The 14,820-nt window shown below is 50.5% G+C and overlaps 1 protein-coding gene across 1 annotated transcript; it reads right to left on the bottom strand.

The window, feature by feature from the left end:
• Positions 1-3,814: 3,814 nt before the first annotated feature.
• Positions 3,815-14,405, bottom strand: KRT77 (keratin 77; the record flags this gene model as incomplete). Its single annotated transcript, XM_080939583.1, has 9 exons — positions 3,815-4,059; positions 4,461-4,495; positions 4,816-5,036; positions 5,146-5,271; positions 6,509-6,673; positions 8,015-8,110; positions 8,575-8,635; positions 9,696-9,910; positions 13,872-14,405. 9 exons carry the CDS (start codon positions 14,403-14,405, stop codon positions 3,815-3,817), a joined length of 1,698 nt encoding a protein of 565 aa, XP_080795709.1.
• Between the last annotated feature and the right edge of the window lie 415 nt (positions 14,406-14,820).

Here is a 14,820-nt window from a genome sequence, read left to right as displayed (position 1 = left end):
TAGATAAAAATCTCTGCAGCTGAGAAGCAGGTAGAATTAAATTTAGATTTCTATTGTGGCCCGCCCAGGCACAGCTTCCCACAGGGGAGGAGAGGCTGGCAAAGCTCCCCTGAGATCCACACTAGCTCCTGCCAGCCATCATCTGATGAGTGAGGAGCCAGCTTTGCTTCAGACTACCTACCTTATGGGAAACCACTAAGTCAGCATTATGGAATTTCTCATCAAGCCCCCGCTGGGGTCTTCCAGGTCCTCTCAAGGGACGGTGGGAGTCACATAAGATAATGCCAGCTAGACATTTTATAGCATTTGTAGAACTGCTATTCTTCTCACTGGAATGACCTGCATGTGATGGTGTTTGGCCCTGATGAGACTGTTCATTGACCACACCATGCCTTTTCTAGCCTTCTGGTGCCTCTCAGGGTTTGTCTCTATTGTTTGAGCTCTAGGGAGCTTCCTATTGTCCAGAACATAAACATCTAGTCTCTGAGAGTCCTTCCTTGTTTGCAAACCTCTTCTCCCTCTCCCTCTATTTCCTATGCCCTTGTCCCGAGACATCTTTTTGCCCACAGCTTTAGAACTGGGGTATTTGGTTCCTTCCTTCTGCTTCATGGTTTCCACTCCTCTCTGACTAAGATAGTTGTGTCTTTTGAGGTTAGAAAAGGCAGGGCCGTGTTTTCTGGGACAATCCTGCCCAGAAGGATGGGAAAGATGACCTATGACTGGCCCTGTCCTGATGCTTCTCCCCAAAGTCACCCTGGATTCCCTTTAAGCGTCATACACATGCGAGTGATCCCAGTCCACACCCTGTAATGGGTCTAGTGCCGCCAAAAGAACAAACTCAGGTTTACTTTACGATCCCGGCTTCCTAATTGTCCTCTACTTGCTTTAACCTTCCCTGGTGTCTGACCTTATTCTTCTCATTAAACATACGAAGTTTACTTTGTGTGTTTCCTTACTTCCCTCTGACTCTTCCCCGTGCACACTTGGGGCAGCAGATGTGGGATGGCCCCCATGCACACATCCCCACCATCCCTGTGACGTCCCTCAACTTAGTGCCAAGCAGTCGACATGGCTTGCAACCTGAAAACTCCCCCAAGGGACACTCTCAGCTCAGTCAACAGATGGTGTCTCTCACTGGAGCCAAATCTATTGTAGTTCCCACCTGTCCAACTGGGTCATCAGCTGGGGCCAAACCTTCCTGCCTAGGCAGGCTCTTAAAACCTCTGCAGATAACAAACTCAACTCCCTCCTCCCCAGGCTTCTCCTTGGACCTCCAGCCTCTCCTTTCACAGACAGGCTTCTGATGCCCACCACTGCTGCCCTGGTCACTGCTCACTGAAGGGTCTCCTCTGTGGTGCCAGTCTTGGCATTCAGAGTCCCCAGAGTGGCCTCATACAGAAGGCCCTGAACAACTCCTCTTCCTGGTTCTTCTCTTCCTGGTTCCCACAGTCATCACCACGCCCTGTTGACTAATGCGTTCTCACCAACAGCTAAACACTGTCAATCATTTTTACGTTCACTGCTGTCTACCCTCCTCCCCCTTGGCTACTGCCTGGGCTCTTGGCTTATTGTTTCAAATACAGAACCCTGCTCACATATGCTCTCTATCTTATTCTGTTGGGGCAAGCCCTCTGCTCACATCCCCCTTCCTTAGCCTACTCCCCCCAGGCCTGGAGCCAAGACAGAACGTCAGGAGTGCCTGGGAATACATTTTTCCAATACGGGTTGTGGTCAAAATGGAATTAATCTCATATCTACATTCCTTCACTGAGTGAAAATCTTACGATGCACACACCGACTCTGAAATTCCACAAAGGATGCAGCTAAAACGTTTCTGCAATGTGTTGATCTTAAAGCATCTGCTAAAGCCGCTCTGGCCTTTGAATTGCCTCAGTTTCCCTGCCTCCTGGTTAATTTGTCTCCTTATCTTTTCGTCTCCTGTCCACCCTGCCTGGTTCCCTACCCACATCTGCCCCTGCTCTGCCCCTAAGCCCCACTCTCCAGTCTCCACCTCTGATGACCCCTGGTGTGGTTCCGTCATTCCAGCCTGTGTGTGTCCTCGGGGTCTTGTTTATGCCATCAAGCTGGAAGACCCAGAGACACACCCACTCTGTTCCTCTTCCCTCATACTATGTCGCCTGTGTCTCTGCACCTCAAGATTCAGAAGTCTGTCCATACACATGGCACCTCAGTGCCTGCGCCTGCTGCACAGTCATTCACTCCAGTTTGAATGCATCCCATAATAAGCCACCCCATAGGAGCTACACAAATAGCCTGTTGTACAACTGCACAGCTGGCTTTTGAAGGGCAAGCAGGTTTACAGGCTAGTGATGGTAAGAGTTTGCGGGCCTTTCCAAGAGGGTGTGCTGCTTGCACAACAAAAAAAAAATAATAATAAAGGCAACAATCCTTGGGGGCCATGATGCCACCACAGGGACAAGTTGTCATTGTACCACATGGCCTGAGTTTTCTTCCAGCGTTTAAAAGCCCACCATAGTGACACACACTTGCAATCCTGGCACAGGGTCAGGCAGAGAAGGGTGGGTGCATTGGGACTCACTGACCAGCCGATACACACATACACACACACACACACACACACATGCGTGTGCTCCTGTGCACATATGGTACCCATACTCTCACAAGGAGAAAAATAATGAGCCTTAACTTTTCCAATTAGAATTAGTTTCAAAGAACTGACAAAGTAACAACTCATCTTTCATATGAAGATCACAGAGAAATTTATTGTAGAAAAAAACAGAACTGCCAAGCCCTTCAGAGTTCAGCTTCCAGCCAGGAAATGAGGTCACAAGCATTACCCAGCAGCACCTGCAGAGAAGCTCTCCCGGACAGAATTACAGACACAGTGGTTGTAGGGACTAGGTGAGCAAGTGAAAGGGTATCCAGACTGCGAAGCAAAGGCATTCCCTCTCTCGTGACTGTTCATTGGCTGCTGCTTTCCTCTTCCTGCCCCCTCAGCGCAGCTCAAGTATTTTTGATAGAACTTCAAATTAAATTTTAAATTAGGAGACAGAGTCTGGCAGGGTGCTCAGAATCAGAGGACAGAAGGGACAGATGAGGTCTGAAAACGAGTCTTGGCTTGTTTGCAAACACCCAGGCCATTTCCAGATTGGCACAAGGCTGGAGCGCTCTACAATCCAAGTCAGCAACCTCTCTTTCCTCAGACCCAGGGGCGTGGAGCAGGGCTGCCCCAAAGGCGTTTGGGTACTTCTCAGCAGGGCCTTTTGGAGTGGAATTCAGGAAGGGGCTGGCTCTAAATGCAGGGGACCCACCCCTGACAAGGACTGGACTGAAATATCCTGGCAAGGCTGTTAACCTGGGGATAACACAGGTCAGCACAGACAGGCACAACCTACAGGTGGTACCGAATCAGAACAACAAACCTACCCTTGCTGAAAGAGCGTGAGTCTGCAGAGCAAAGCCCCCCCCCCGACCCGCCCCCGCAGGCTCTAGGCTCAGATGTCCCCCTCACTAAGCAAGCTTGCCTTGCAATAACTAATTCAGTAGGCTGCTGCGGGGTGGGTTACTATTTACTGAGCAACCCAGTTTAGAAGCAGGAACCTGGGACTGAGGATCTTAGTGAAGTTGTTCACTAAGATCTTTTTCTTCGTTGCTGGACAAAACCCCTGAGGCTGTCAAGACCAGCGTTGCGATAACTGCATGCGCATGAATCTGTCTCTTCCTCTCCTAGAGTCTGAGTGTCATCTGGAAACTTGCTGAGACCCACTGGGAAAAGATAGGTGAGGGCGCCCGGGAGAGATTCGGGGAGAAGGCCTTAGAAGTGCAGCGGCTGCTACTCCACCACGTGCCTGCGCGAGCTGTGGGTGGAGGTCTGAAGTATCTGCGTGCGGGAGCCGCCGCCGCCGCTCACGTATTTGCTGCTGCTTCTGCTGCTTGAGCCGTAGCTCCCGCCGCCGCCGCCGCCCCCGCGGGAGCCTGTTCCTCCTCCGCCTCCACGGGAGCTGCTGCCATAACCTGCGGAGCCACCGCCGCCGCCGCCGCTGCCAGCGCCAATGGTCACCTGGCTACTATGCACCGCTGGACCAGGGAAGGACAGACACAGATGGCCAGGAGAACTCGGCAGGGGGACCCAGAAGCACTAGCCCTGAGCGCCTGCAGCCAGGGATCAACGGGGCCCTCCCCTTTGCAAACAGAGGCACTGGAAGTGGAGAGCACGCTTTGGAAGGATGTAGGCATGCCTTTAAGTAAAGCATGCCATTCCTGTTTAGAGACAGGTCCTTTGTGCTCAGTTCTTACTGATCTCTAACCGGTGTTGTCAAGTATCTCAAGCAAGGGAAGCAGGCCTTGCTCACTTTGGTGGTTTTTTTTTTTTTTTTTTTTTTTTTTTTTTAATGAGACTAGAAAACAAAAGCAACCTGGCCCAGCCCACCCTCTGCCCAGCACCAACCACCTTCCTGTCCCTGGACCCTGCTACTTACAGATGCTCACTTGACTCTGCAGCGCCCCGGACATCCTGTGAAATGAAAGCATACCCATCAATCATAGGAGCTGGTGGAAGTGTAGAGCAGAGGTGTCCCCCAGCGTGCACCTTTGTAGCATCTGTGGGTCACACGTGGCTGCAGCCAGCTTTGGCTAGGGTAGAAGCACGGTGCTTGGGAGAAGGGGGCTGGCAGCGATGGCTTCTTCCCTGCCCTTGTAACTTATACATCTTGACTTAAATGTCCCTGCTCACCCTGGGCGATCTTCCCGGGAACCCGTGGAAAAGCCTCTCCGGTCTCATTATTCCATGGGTACATCCTCATCTTTGGCCCGCCATCATGGCTGTACACCCACCTGCTCTCCTCGCCCTCCAAGAGCTGTCGGTAGGTGGCGATCTCCGCGTCCAAGGACAGCTTGGCACCCAGCATTGCCTGGTAATCTCTCAGCAGCCTGGCCAGGTCCTCCTTAGACTGCTGTAGGGCCTCTTCCATTTCCAGCAGCTTCTGCTTGGCATCCTGGAGAGCCCTTTCTCCTCTCTCCTCTGCATCGGAAATGGATCCGTGCATCTGTTCGATCTAAATCCGAGCCAGGTGGGGGAGCACAGAGGTGTTGAGCTTCTGGAATTCGACCTGGGCCTTATGGGAGGTGGCATGTCTGATGAGCCCACCCTGGGTCCTGTCCTACCTGCTTCTTGATGCTGGCGATCTCTGCCTGCAGCCTCTGGATGTTGCGGTTGAGCTCCGAGATCTCCATCTTGCTATTCTTCAGGTCGTCTCCGTGTTTCCCAGCCGTGATCTGCAGCTCCTGGTACTGTGGGTCAGAAGCACCATCGTGGTCAGTGTCTGCAGTTCTCCAGGCTCTCCCAGAGAAACATCTGTGTTGCTCTCTCTTGGAGTTGTGATCACACATGCTCACACTAACCCCAAACCTCCCTCAGCTAAGCAGCATAAAGAGACAGTGCTATACAGACACGAAAACGCGCACACATACATAATACATACATGTGCACACACATGTGCGCACACACGCACCCCACTGTAGCAGGTTTCCCTTTTCACTCATTTCCACCCAGACAAACCTGCTTCTTAAGGCTCTTCACCAACATTATCAGGCACCTTCACACAGCCTGTCCCCCTCTCTCTTTCCAGACCACCATATTCCTTGTTCCTTTTCCAGAACAATTCTCCTAGCAGAATCTGCTGGTGTCAAAAGCCCTCACAGCACCCATGTTCCTTTCTTTCCCTCCTGTGCCAGTATTGCCTTATCAACCAGACAATACCCGGGGCATCCTCAGGAAGAGCTGACAAGAAAATGTGCGTGCTGACAGAGCTCTCCCTCCCTAGCCTCCTGACAAAATCCACTGCAGCCCAGAACATGTTTCCAGACTGTGGGGCAGAGGTCGGCAATGCTGGGATTGCCCTTAAAATCCACAGAGCAGGTCACCACATCCTAGTCGCTCAGAAATGAAAGACTGGGCTTCAGCCTTTGTTCCTTCAACTAGAGACTTAACCACTCAAAACCATCAATTCATACCCAAGAGGCTGTCGAAACTATGCCCAGCGGCCTAGTGACAAACGCGTTCACCCCATTAAGTTCCCACACTGCTAGGAATGTTGTAAGATGTTTGGAGTCGCAGAAAGTGGCTCTAAGATTTCTAAGTGATGGATAAAAGAGCAAAGTAGAAAACTAAAAAGAAAAAAATGTGCCGTAATAAAAAATGTAAAAGTAGCTGGTGTTGTATGGAGTTGAGAACCTGTTCGTACATCACACACCTGGGTTTGGTTAGTGTTTCCAAGAAGATAGCTGCTTGTTTCAAGGCTTAGGGAAATTACACAGCCTGGCACCTATGAGTTCTCCAGAAGGATTGGCTAAATTCAAGCAAACAAACAAAACAGGCAGGAACTATCCTGTCATATTCTGTGTTGAGGAGAGAAAGGAAACTTCTGAAGTCCTTGCCATAGGCCTGTTAGACTGTAGAGTCAGGAGGCAATAGTAGTTCGAGGACTGTCTGTGTATTTCGGGGTGCAGACTTGAAACCCAAGCTCACCTTGGTCTGGTACAGTGTCTCAGCTTCGTCTTTGCTCTTCTGCGCAATTAACTCGTACTGGGCTCGCACCGCGTCGATGATGCTGTCCAGGTCCAGGGAGCGGTTATTGTCCATGGACAAGATGACATTGGTATCGCTGACATGGGTTTGTATCTGAGACAGCTCCTGCGAGACACGGAACACACTTCACTCCTTCCACCCTCGGCCGCAAGGCTGTCAGGGGAAGCCAGAAAGCTGGACTAGCAACGCCTCCTGATAGGACGTCCTCTTAACTGCTCTGTACTATGAAACATACTATAAAGATATGGCCTTAAGTGTTTTAACTAAAGGTAAAGGGGCTCAGGAAGGAGCCTGTGACCCCAACAAGCTTCTCTTGTACTAACTGCCCAGCCTTGCTATGGCTTCACTACCTTTTTTTTTTTTTTTAAGTTGGGTGTTTTCTTTACTTATATTTCAAATGTTATCCCCTTTCCCCATTTCCCCTACAGAATCCCCCTATCCCATATCCCCTCCCCGTGCCTCTAGGAACATGGCTCTCCCACCCACCTATTCCCTCCCACCTCCCTGCCCTAGCATTCCCCTACACTAGGGCATTGAGCCTTCACAGGGCCAAGGACCTCTCCTCTCATTGATGCCTGATGCATCTGCAACGTATGTGGCTGGAGCCAAGGCTCCTCTTTGGTTGGTGGTTTAGTCCCTGGGAGCTCTGGGCAGGGGGGTGGGGTCTGGTTGGTTGATATTGTTGTTCTTCCTATGGGGTTGAAAACCCCTTCAGCTCCTTCAGTCCTTTCTCTGAATCCTCCACTGGGGACCCCGTGCTCAGTCCAGTGGTTGATTGAAAGCATCTGACTCTGTTTGTCAGGCTCTGGCGAAGGTTGTCAGCAGACAGCTATATCGGGCTCCTGTCGGCATGCACTTCTTGGCATCAGCAATATTGTCTGGGTTTGGTGACTGTATATGGGATGGATCCCCAGGTTTTTTGATACAGGCCCTTGATAGACACAGTTGTCCCTTGTTGCCAAAAGAGTTCTCAGAGACAGTTGGAAAGGAATCCAGTTTGGAGCTGCTTGACTACCAAGTGAGTTCATGCATTCTTCTGTTGAATGGACATCTCCATGGGGTAAGTGGAGCTCATGCTCAAGTCAGAGCATGAGCCCCCATGTTAGATATGGGTGACAGGTGGGGGTGGGGAGCTCACTGTCCTGTTCTCCTTCAGTTTGTCCTTACTACAAAATCCCTTCTATTGTCCTCTATGGGGTTTTTTTCTCCCACAGTCCGTGGACTTCCCACAGTATGTGAAGACCTGGTTGTTCCCCCCCCCATGCCCCAAGTGGTCTGACAGCAAGATACAGGGACCTACTTTACCCTCACCAACCTCAAGATGCTCTCTGCCCCACCCACATCTCCACTGGCTGGACCAGAACCACTGAAGCTGAGGGAATTTTCCAGGGGGGGAGGGGTCAGCCTTCTCCAGAAACGGGGACTTCTCCTCAGAGCTGCACTCACCGTGTCAAACAGATATTTCAGGAAGTTAACCTCCCCATACAGCATGTCCACTTTGGACTGCAAGTCTGATTTGCCCATGAAAGCAGCATCCACGTCCTGTGTAGCAAAGGTGTTCAATTTCATCACCCAGGCATTGCAGGCCACCAGCTTCCCGGTGACTGCCCCACCACCACCCCCCGCCAGTGGCAAAAGTTCTCTGGTCTACTTCCTGGCTAAAAATGTCACTTCACTCAAGCCGGACCTGAAAACAGACTTTCCTAGCCAGAAAGAGGCACAACACCACCTCCACACCTAAGTCAGTCACATCAACTCCCTAGGTCCCTCCCCAGCCCCAAGACTACACACAGCTGACATTTGAAAGCTGCTTAATTAACTTAATTTCCATTTCCAAAGCCTAGAGGACTCTGGGAGCATGGGCCTGACTTTCTTGTGTGTCAGGACCTTGCCACTGAGCACACTCCATATTAGTCCAAGAGTTCACCCTGTCCCTAGCACAGAGCACCCCCAGGGGGTTTTTCCTACCCAATCCTGAGCTCCTGAGGACCCCTCTTTTCCCTTACCTTCTTCAAAACAACAAAGTCATTCTCCGCATTGGTCCGTTTGTTGATTTCATCCTCATACCTGTGATGGAGGCGAGAAGCAGGCTGTAAGGGCTAACCTGGGCTCCTTGAGAGTCAGCCTCCCAGCAGAAAGCCCCGACTCTCCCCAGCCTCTGCTGTCCTGAACCCCTCCCCCTGCACTCGGCACTGCTGCTGCTGCCAGGGCCTAGTGTTCTGGCAGATGAGTGGCTGGAGGAAGCTCCCAAAACTCCTGACCAACAGGATGAGAACCCAAGAGCAAACCTCAGAGGCATGCACAAAGAATGTCCCCTGAATGCTCGAATTTATTCTGATGCTGTGACTTTATAAATATCTCCCTCAAGCCTTTTCCATTAAGACCATAAGGTAACAACCACCGTAACTAAATCTTTCAAAAGAAAAATATTTCATCTACAGTTTTGTCTCCACCTCCAATGGTTTGTTTTTCCCTGTAGACTCACACATGTGTGAGCATGTGCACGCACACACACACACACACACACACACACACACACACACATGACCCTCCAGTGGCCCAACACAGTAAGCACAACAAGGTGATGTCAAAAAAAGCACCCTAAGGTGGGAGAGACGAGGCCACTCTGGCACCGACAGTCGCTCATGGACGACTGATCTGAAACGCAACTGTTATCCCCACCATGACTGCCCGTAATTGCTTGTCCTTAGTAAGCGCCAGTACTAAGAACTCTTAAGTATTGTTTCTTCTCAACCAGTGTTTCCCAGAGTGTGGCCCCCAGTGCACTAACATTAGTACCATACGGTTGAGATACACCGGCTGCATCCCAGACCTGCTGGATCAGAACCACTGACGCGGGGCGCAGAGTCTGATGCGACAGGATGCATCTAAAATTTAAGATCTCCTCCTCAGAGCACTCTGCAAGGAGGGCAAACTCTGGGCAGAGAGGTGAACTTATGGTAGGGCTCTCTAATCTCCCGCCCTTCCCTGCTCCATATGACACCTGGCTTCACTGCTATCCCACACATGTAAAACCGTACCCACTGTGTTCACACAATGTAGAGCCCACCTGCAGCAGGACCTGATAGTCATCTCCTCAACCCTTTGCCCCGCCCCGGATCCTCACTTGTTCTTGTAATCCTCCACGACATCCTGCATGCTCCTGATCTCCGAGTTTTGGCGCATCTTCTCAGTGGTCAGAGCATCCACCTGCCTCTGCAGCTGACTGATGAACTCCTCAAAGATTGGCTCCAGGCTGCTGGTTCGAGTCGAGATGTTCACCTGCTGCAGCAGCTCCCATTTTGTCTGTAGCACCTGGTTCTGCTGCTCCAGGAAGCGCACCTGAGGAACACCCCAAACTTGTCTCCATTGGAAGAGCACACTCAAACCTCAGAAATTTGAAATGGGCCTTCTGGACTTTCAAGGGAGGCATCGCGGTTCCTTAGGTCACCTCCAGCCAGTTTCAACCAGCTATAGACCTTTATATACCAGACCTCTCACCCCACACTTAATTTATCCATGCCAATGTGAGCAAACGCCACTTCCTTCATCTTTATTATTGGAACATAGAACATGACTGAGGACAAGACACAGAAGGAAAAATGGGTCTTGGGATATTCTTTAGGTGGGTGCCCCCTCTATCCACTACCACGTTTGCTGCCAACCACTGAGGTTTTTGAGACAGTAGCTTCATTTAGATGCTATTATAATCCAGCCAGAAAATTTAAAACAAGTGATTTGGCTGTTTTAAATCCTGCAGTGCATTTAGATGCCCCAAGTAAGAGCTTTGGGCTGACAGATATTTGAGAAATGCCCCATATTTTCTGTTTCCTTCACTCGCCTAGGAAAGAAAGCACTGTGTTTTCGCCATTTCTTCCTCTCTAGCTGTGGGGACACAGACTGAACACAGAAAGGGTTCTGGCTGCATAGGGCAAATGTATGCATAGCATGTGCTTCCTGTCAACCAAACCAGCTTCAGCTTTTCCCCAACGAGTTCCCCACAGATGGACCTTCCTCGCCCATGCAGTGATAGAAAGGGCTGGGTTGTAGTGTGCTTCCCTCGAGTGCATGCAAGTGTGTGCACATAGACATACACAAGTGTGTGCACACACACATACACAGCCTCAAACATTCATATACATATACACATACATGTTACATATATGCATGTGTACATATGCATTACATATATGTGTATATGTACATATAAATGTGTATCACATATACCTCTACATACAGATTTACATGCACAAATATTCATATCCACACAGACATTCATATTCACACATTCGCCTGCTCACAAATACATGAGCATGCACTCATCTCTACATAAATACATTTATATGCATCCATTCGTATATGCACATTCAGAGAGAGAGAGAGAGATCTCCAAAGTCCAGCACCCCTCTCCTGGAGCCATGAAAGAAAGGGATGGGAAACCTCTGCTTTGTGGGGTCAGAACAACACTTTGCATACACTCGTATGATGAAGCACTAGGCAGCGCCCAGAATTCCCAGGCCCCTGAGACTTCGCCTGTCTAGGGAGCCAGCCCTGCCAAGTCCCTTTGGATTCTGACTCTAATGAGAAGAATGTGATCAGGGAGCCTCCTTCTCAGGCCTGTCTTCACTGGCTTTATCACAGCAAGGGATTGGGCAACCAGCCCTCACGGTATTCTTATCAGCACAGCCTGTAACAATGAGGGAGATGATAATCGGTATGCTTATCAGCACAGCCTGTAACAATGAGGGAGATGATAAGCGGTATTCTTATCAGCACAGCCTGTAACACCCCCCCCCCCCCCCGGAAAATTCCTGCCACTATCACTGTTCCTTCTGTGGTGGTGTCACTCCCAGGGAGTGGAAAAATCCGTTCTGCATTCCATTGCAGCAGCGTGCTTGGTGACTGTGGCTTTGACACCTCCTCAGATTGTGGCTTTCACGCCAAATGAGACAAGACTCCAGGGAGGATTTATTAAGAAAAGGATGCTGACCTTTGAAAGCATGCCTCTGCAGTACTATTGAGAAAAGTCCAGGCTGCACCAGAAGGGAAGCCAAAACCACGGTGAGAAATTACAGTAACAAAAGTTTGCTTTCTTCAAGACTGGGGCCCAGAGGCTGTCTGTCCTCACAGGGCCTGCTCCAAAGGGAGAATATGAAGCCACTGATTCTTGTGCTGTAAAATTAACATAGGCTCCCGTCCTTGTCAGAAGCCTTGATAGAGTGAAAAGCCTAGATTAATTTCTAGAAGTCTGTGGGACTCTGTTTGCCAATTTCCCCTGCTCCTTCCTTGGCCAACCTTGGCCTCCTAGTAGCCTCTCCCTCACTGTAAGTCTTTGCACCAGGCAAACCTTCCAGCCCCTGTCTGTACTCGGGAACCATGGTGACATGTTTCTTGTCCCGAGTGATCAGTAGACACAAGCACATGGTTCTGCTGAACTCCCCTGGAGACCCCGATGACCCTCTCTCTACGTCCTCCTGCACCTGCTCACACACTGCTCCGTCTCCAACACTTGCCCTGATAGCAGATGGTGGCCACTGTGCAAGTGACAAAGGGTTGGTTTTTACCATAGCTGTCTGTCAACCTCATGTGAATTAGGGTAAAGGACTTCAAGGTGGCCCTTTATTGACCCTGAGGGAAGGGGTATAAAGGCCAGCTCAGACAGAAAGACTCATTCTATGTAACCGACCTTAGTTCACATCAAAACACTCTTCCTAGCTGCTGTCGCTGCCTGTCTCTCTAGCGGTCCCCACCACATCCCTCCCTTCTGTCATTTTCCTGAAGGGGTCACACTTTTCATGCCTCCTCACTGCATGAACATTCTCTGTCTGACAGCTGTTTGTCTCTTCCTCTATCTTCAAGACCCGGTAAGACCTAGGGTCTCCCAGCAAAGCACTCCCAGTATCCAGCAGGCAAGGCCCAGGCACCTTTGAGCTACCACATACTAATACGTCTCCCATAAAGCATCACAATTCTGCCATTCCATTTTGTAGCTTCCTGGGAGGCTGTATGTACAGCAGCATACAGGAGACCTAATAAAATATTTGTGGATTAAATGCAAGTGAGACAATGGGGCAGGTAGACTGATAGATAGGTGAATGGATAGGTTAATACACAGGTGAGTGCATACCAGGGAATGGGTGCAGGCATTTATGTTGGTTATGTATGTGAGTGTGGGCAGAAGGAGGGATAGATGATGGTTATGTGAATGATAGATGAGTGGGTGTGTGGAGATATAGATGGATGGATGGATGGATGGATGGATGGGTGGATGGGTGGGTGGGTGGGTGGGTGGGTGGGTGGATGGGTGGATGGATGGATGGGTGGGTGGGTGGGTGGATGGATGGATGGATGGATGGATGGATGGATGGGTGGGTGGATGGGTGGATGGATGGGTGGGTGGATGGATGGATGGATGGGTGGGTGGATGGATGGGTGGGTGGATGGATGGATGGATGGATGGATGGATGGATGGATGGGTGGGTGGGTGGGTGGATGGATGGGTGGGTGGGTGGGTGGGTGGGTGGATGGGTGGGTGGGTGGGTGGGTGAGTGGATGGATGGATGGATGGGTGGGTGGGTGGATGGATAGGTGGGTGGGTGGAAGGGTGGATGGATGGATGGATGGTAGATGGGGTGGTGGGTAGGTGGATTGATTGGATGTATGAATGGAGATAGATGGATGAGTAAAGAAATAAATAGATATGTGCACCTGAGAAGATAAGAGGACAGCTAGATGTGTGTGTATGAGTAGGTAAATGAATGGTGTGTGTGTGTGTGTGTGTGTGTGTGTGTGTGTGTGTGTGTGTGTGTGTGTATGATGAATGGATGATGGATGGATGGATAAACAGATGGACAGGCAGACAGACAGATGGACAGATGGTTGGATGGATGGAGGATGCTTATGTTTGAGCAGGTGGGTAGGTGAATGAATACATAGGTGTGTAGGGTGGGTGGAAGGATGAATGTGAGAAGCACAGGTGATTGAACAAACGCCGAGGTACACAGATGAGTGAAACATGGGTAACAGAGAGTGAGAGTGATTATGAGTGCTGTGTGCATCTGTTGGTCTTGCCACGCCCCTTATCTGCTTCCTACTAACAGCGAGTGCCCCCCCCCCACCGCCCCTAGAAGCCTGTGTCAAATGCTTATGTTAAAAGCCTAGGTTAACTGCTTTCTTGAGTTCCCAGCACACACACAAGAGGCAGTGAGTTCCATCAACTTAAACAGCACAGTGGTAGCTGCACTCTGGTATCGTGAGGCCATTCTATGGCCAACAGGGACTCTCCCTGCTCATAGGTACTTACCTTGTCAATGAAGGAGGCAAACTTGTTGTTGAGAGATTTGATCTGCTCCCTCTCCTGGGTCTTGACTCTCTGAATCTCAGGATCCACCTCCAGGTGAAGGGGCTCCAGGAGACTCTGGTTAACAGTCACTTCGTGGATCCCCCCGGAAGGATAAGAAGGACCGAAGCCTCCAAACCCAAAACTGCTAGTGCCAAATCCAGCACCCCCAAAACCACCTCCAAATCTGCTACCTCCACCATAGCCACCCCCAAAGCCACCTCCACCAAAGCTTCTCCCTCCCCCAAATCCTCCTCCTGCCCCTCTACCCTGGCAGAAACCACTGGCACTTCGCCCCACTAGGCTCCCAAAGATGCTTTTACTACCACCCAGACTGTAGAGACTCCTGGAACTGAACCCACCACCTCCATACCTCCTCGACTGACCCACAGACACCAGAGCCTGCCTCCCACCTCCAAAGCCTGACAAAGATCTGGAGCTATAAGCCCTCCTGCTCCTCGAGCTAAATGCAGACTGAGAACTGAACTGGCGGTTCATGGTTGCTAGGGCAACCAGAGGCACAGGTAGCAAGGGTCCAGCTGAAAAGAGGTAGAGAGCAGGGACTGCGGGAGCTGCGACTCTCTTGGAAAGGCTCTGGCTCGGTCCCTATATATACATGCACACCTGCTGGGCTGGGTACTTTCCGAACCCTGGGAGGGGAGTATTTTCCTGCCAGTAGCATCTGCTTACAAACCTCATACCTATGTGTTGCTGAAATGGCATTGCAGACAAACTCCCCCAACTTGATCATTTATCATTCATCTCTTACTCCGGAGAGACCCAAGGGTAGCAATCTCTCAGGATCTCAGTGTTGAAAACTCCTTTAGCGTTTCTCCTTAAATCTCAAATTGATCTATTCCTACGAAGCAGCGTTGAGTTGTTTGTTTTGGGGTGTGCCAGGGAGATCTGGGAT

The sequence above is a fragment of the Micromys minutus genome, assembly GCF_963924665.1.
Source record: "Micromys minutus genome assembly, chromosome: 27".
Taxonomy (NCBI): Eukaryota; Metazoa; Chordata; class Mammalia; order Rodentia; family Muridae; genus Micromys; species Micromys minutus.
Note: the sequence above shows the minus strand (reverse complement) of the source record. Positions and strands in the feature narration are given on the sequence as shown.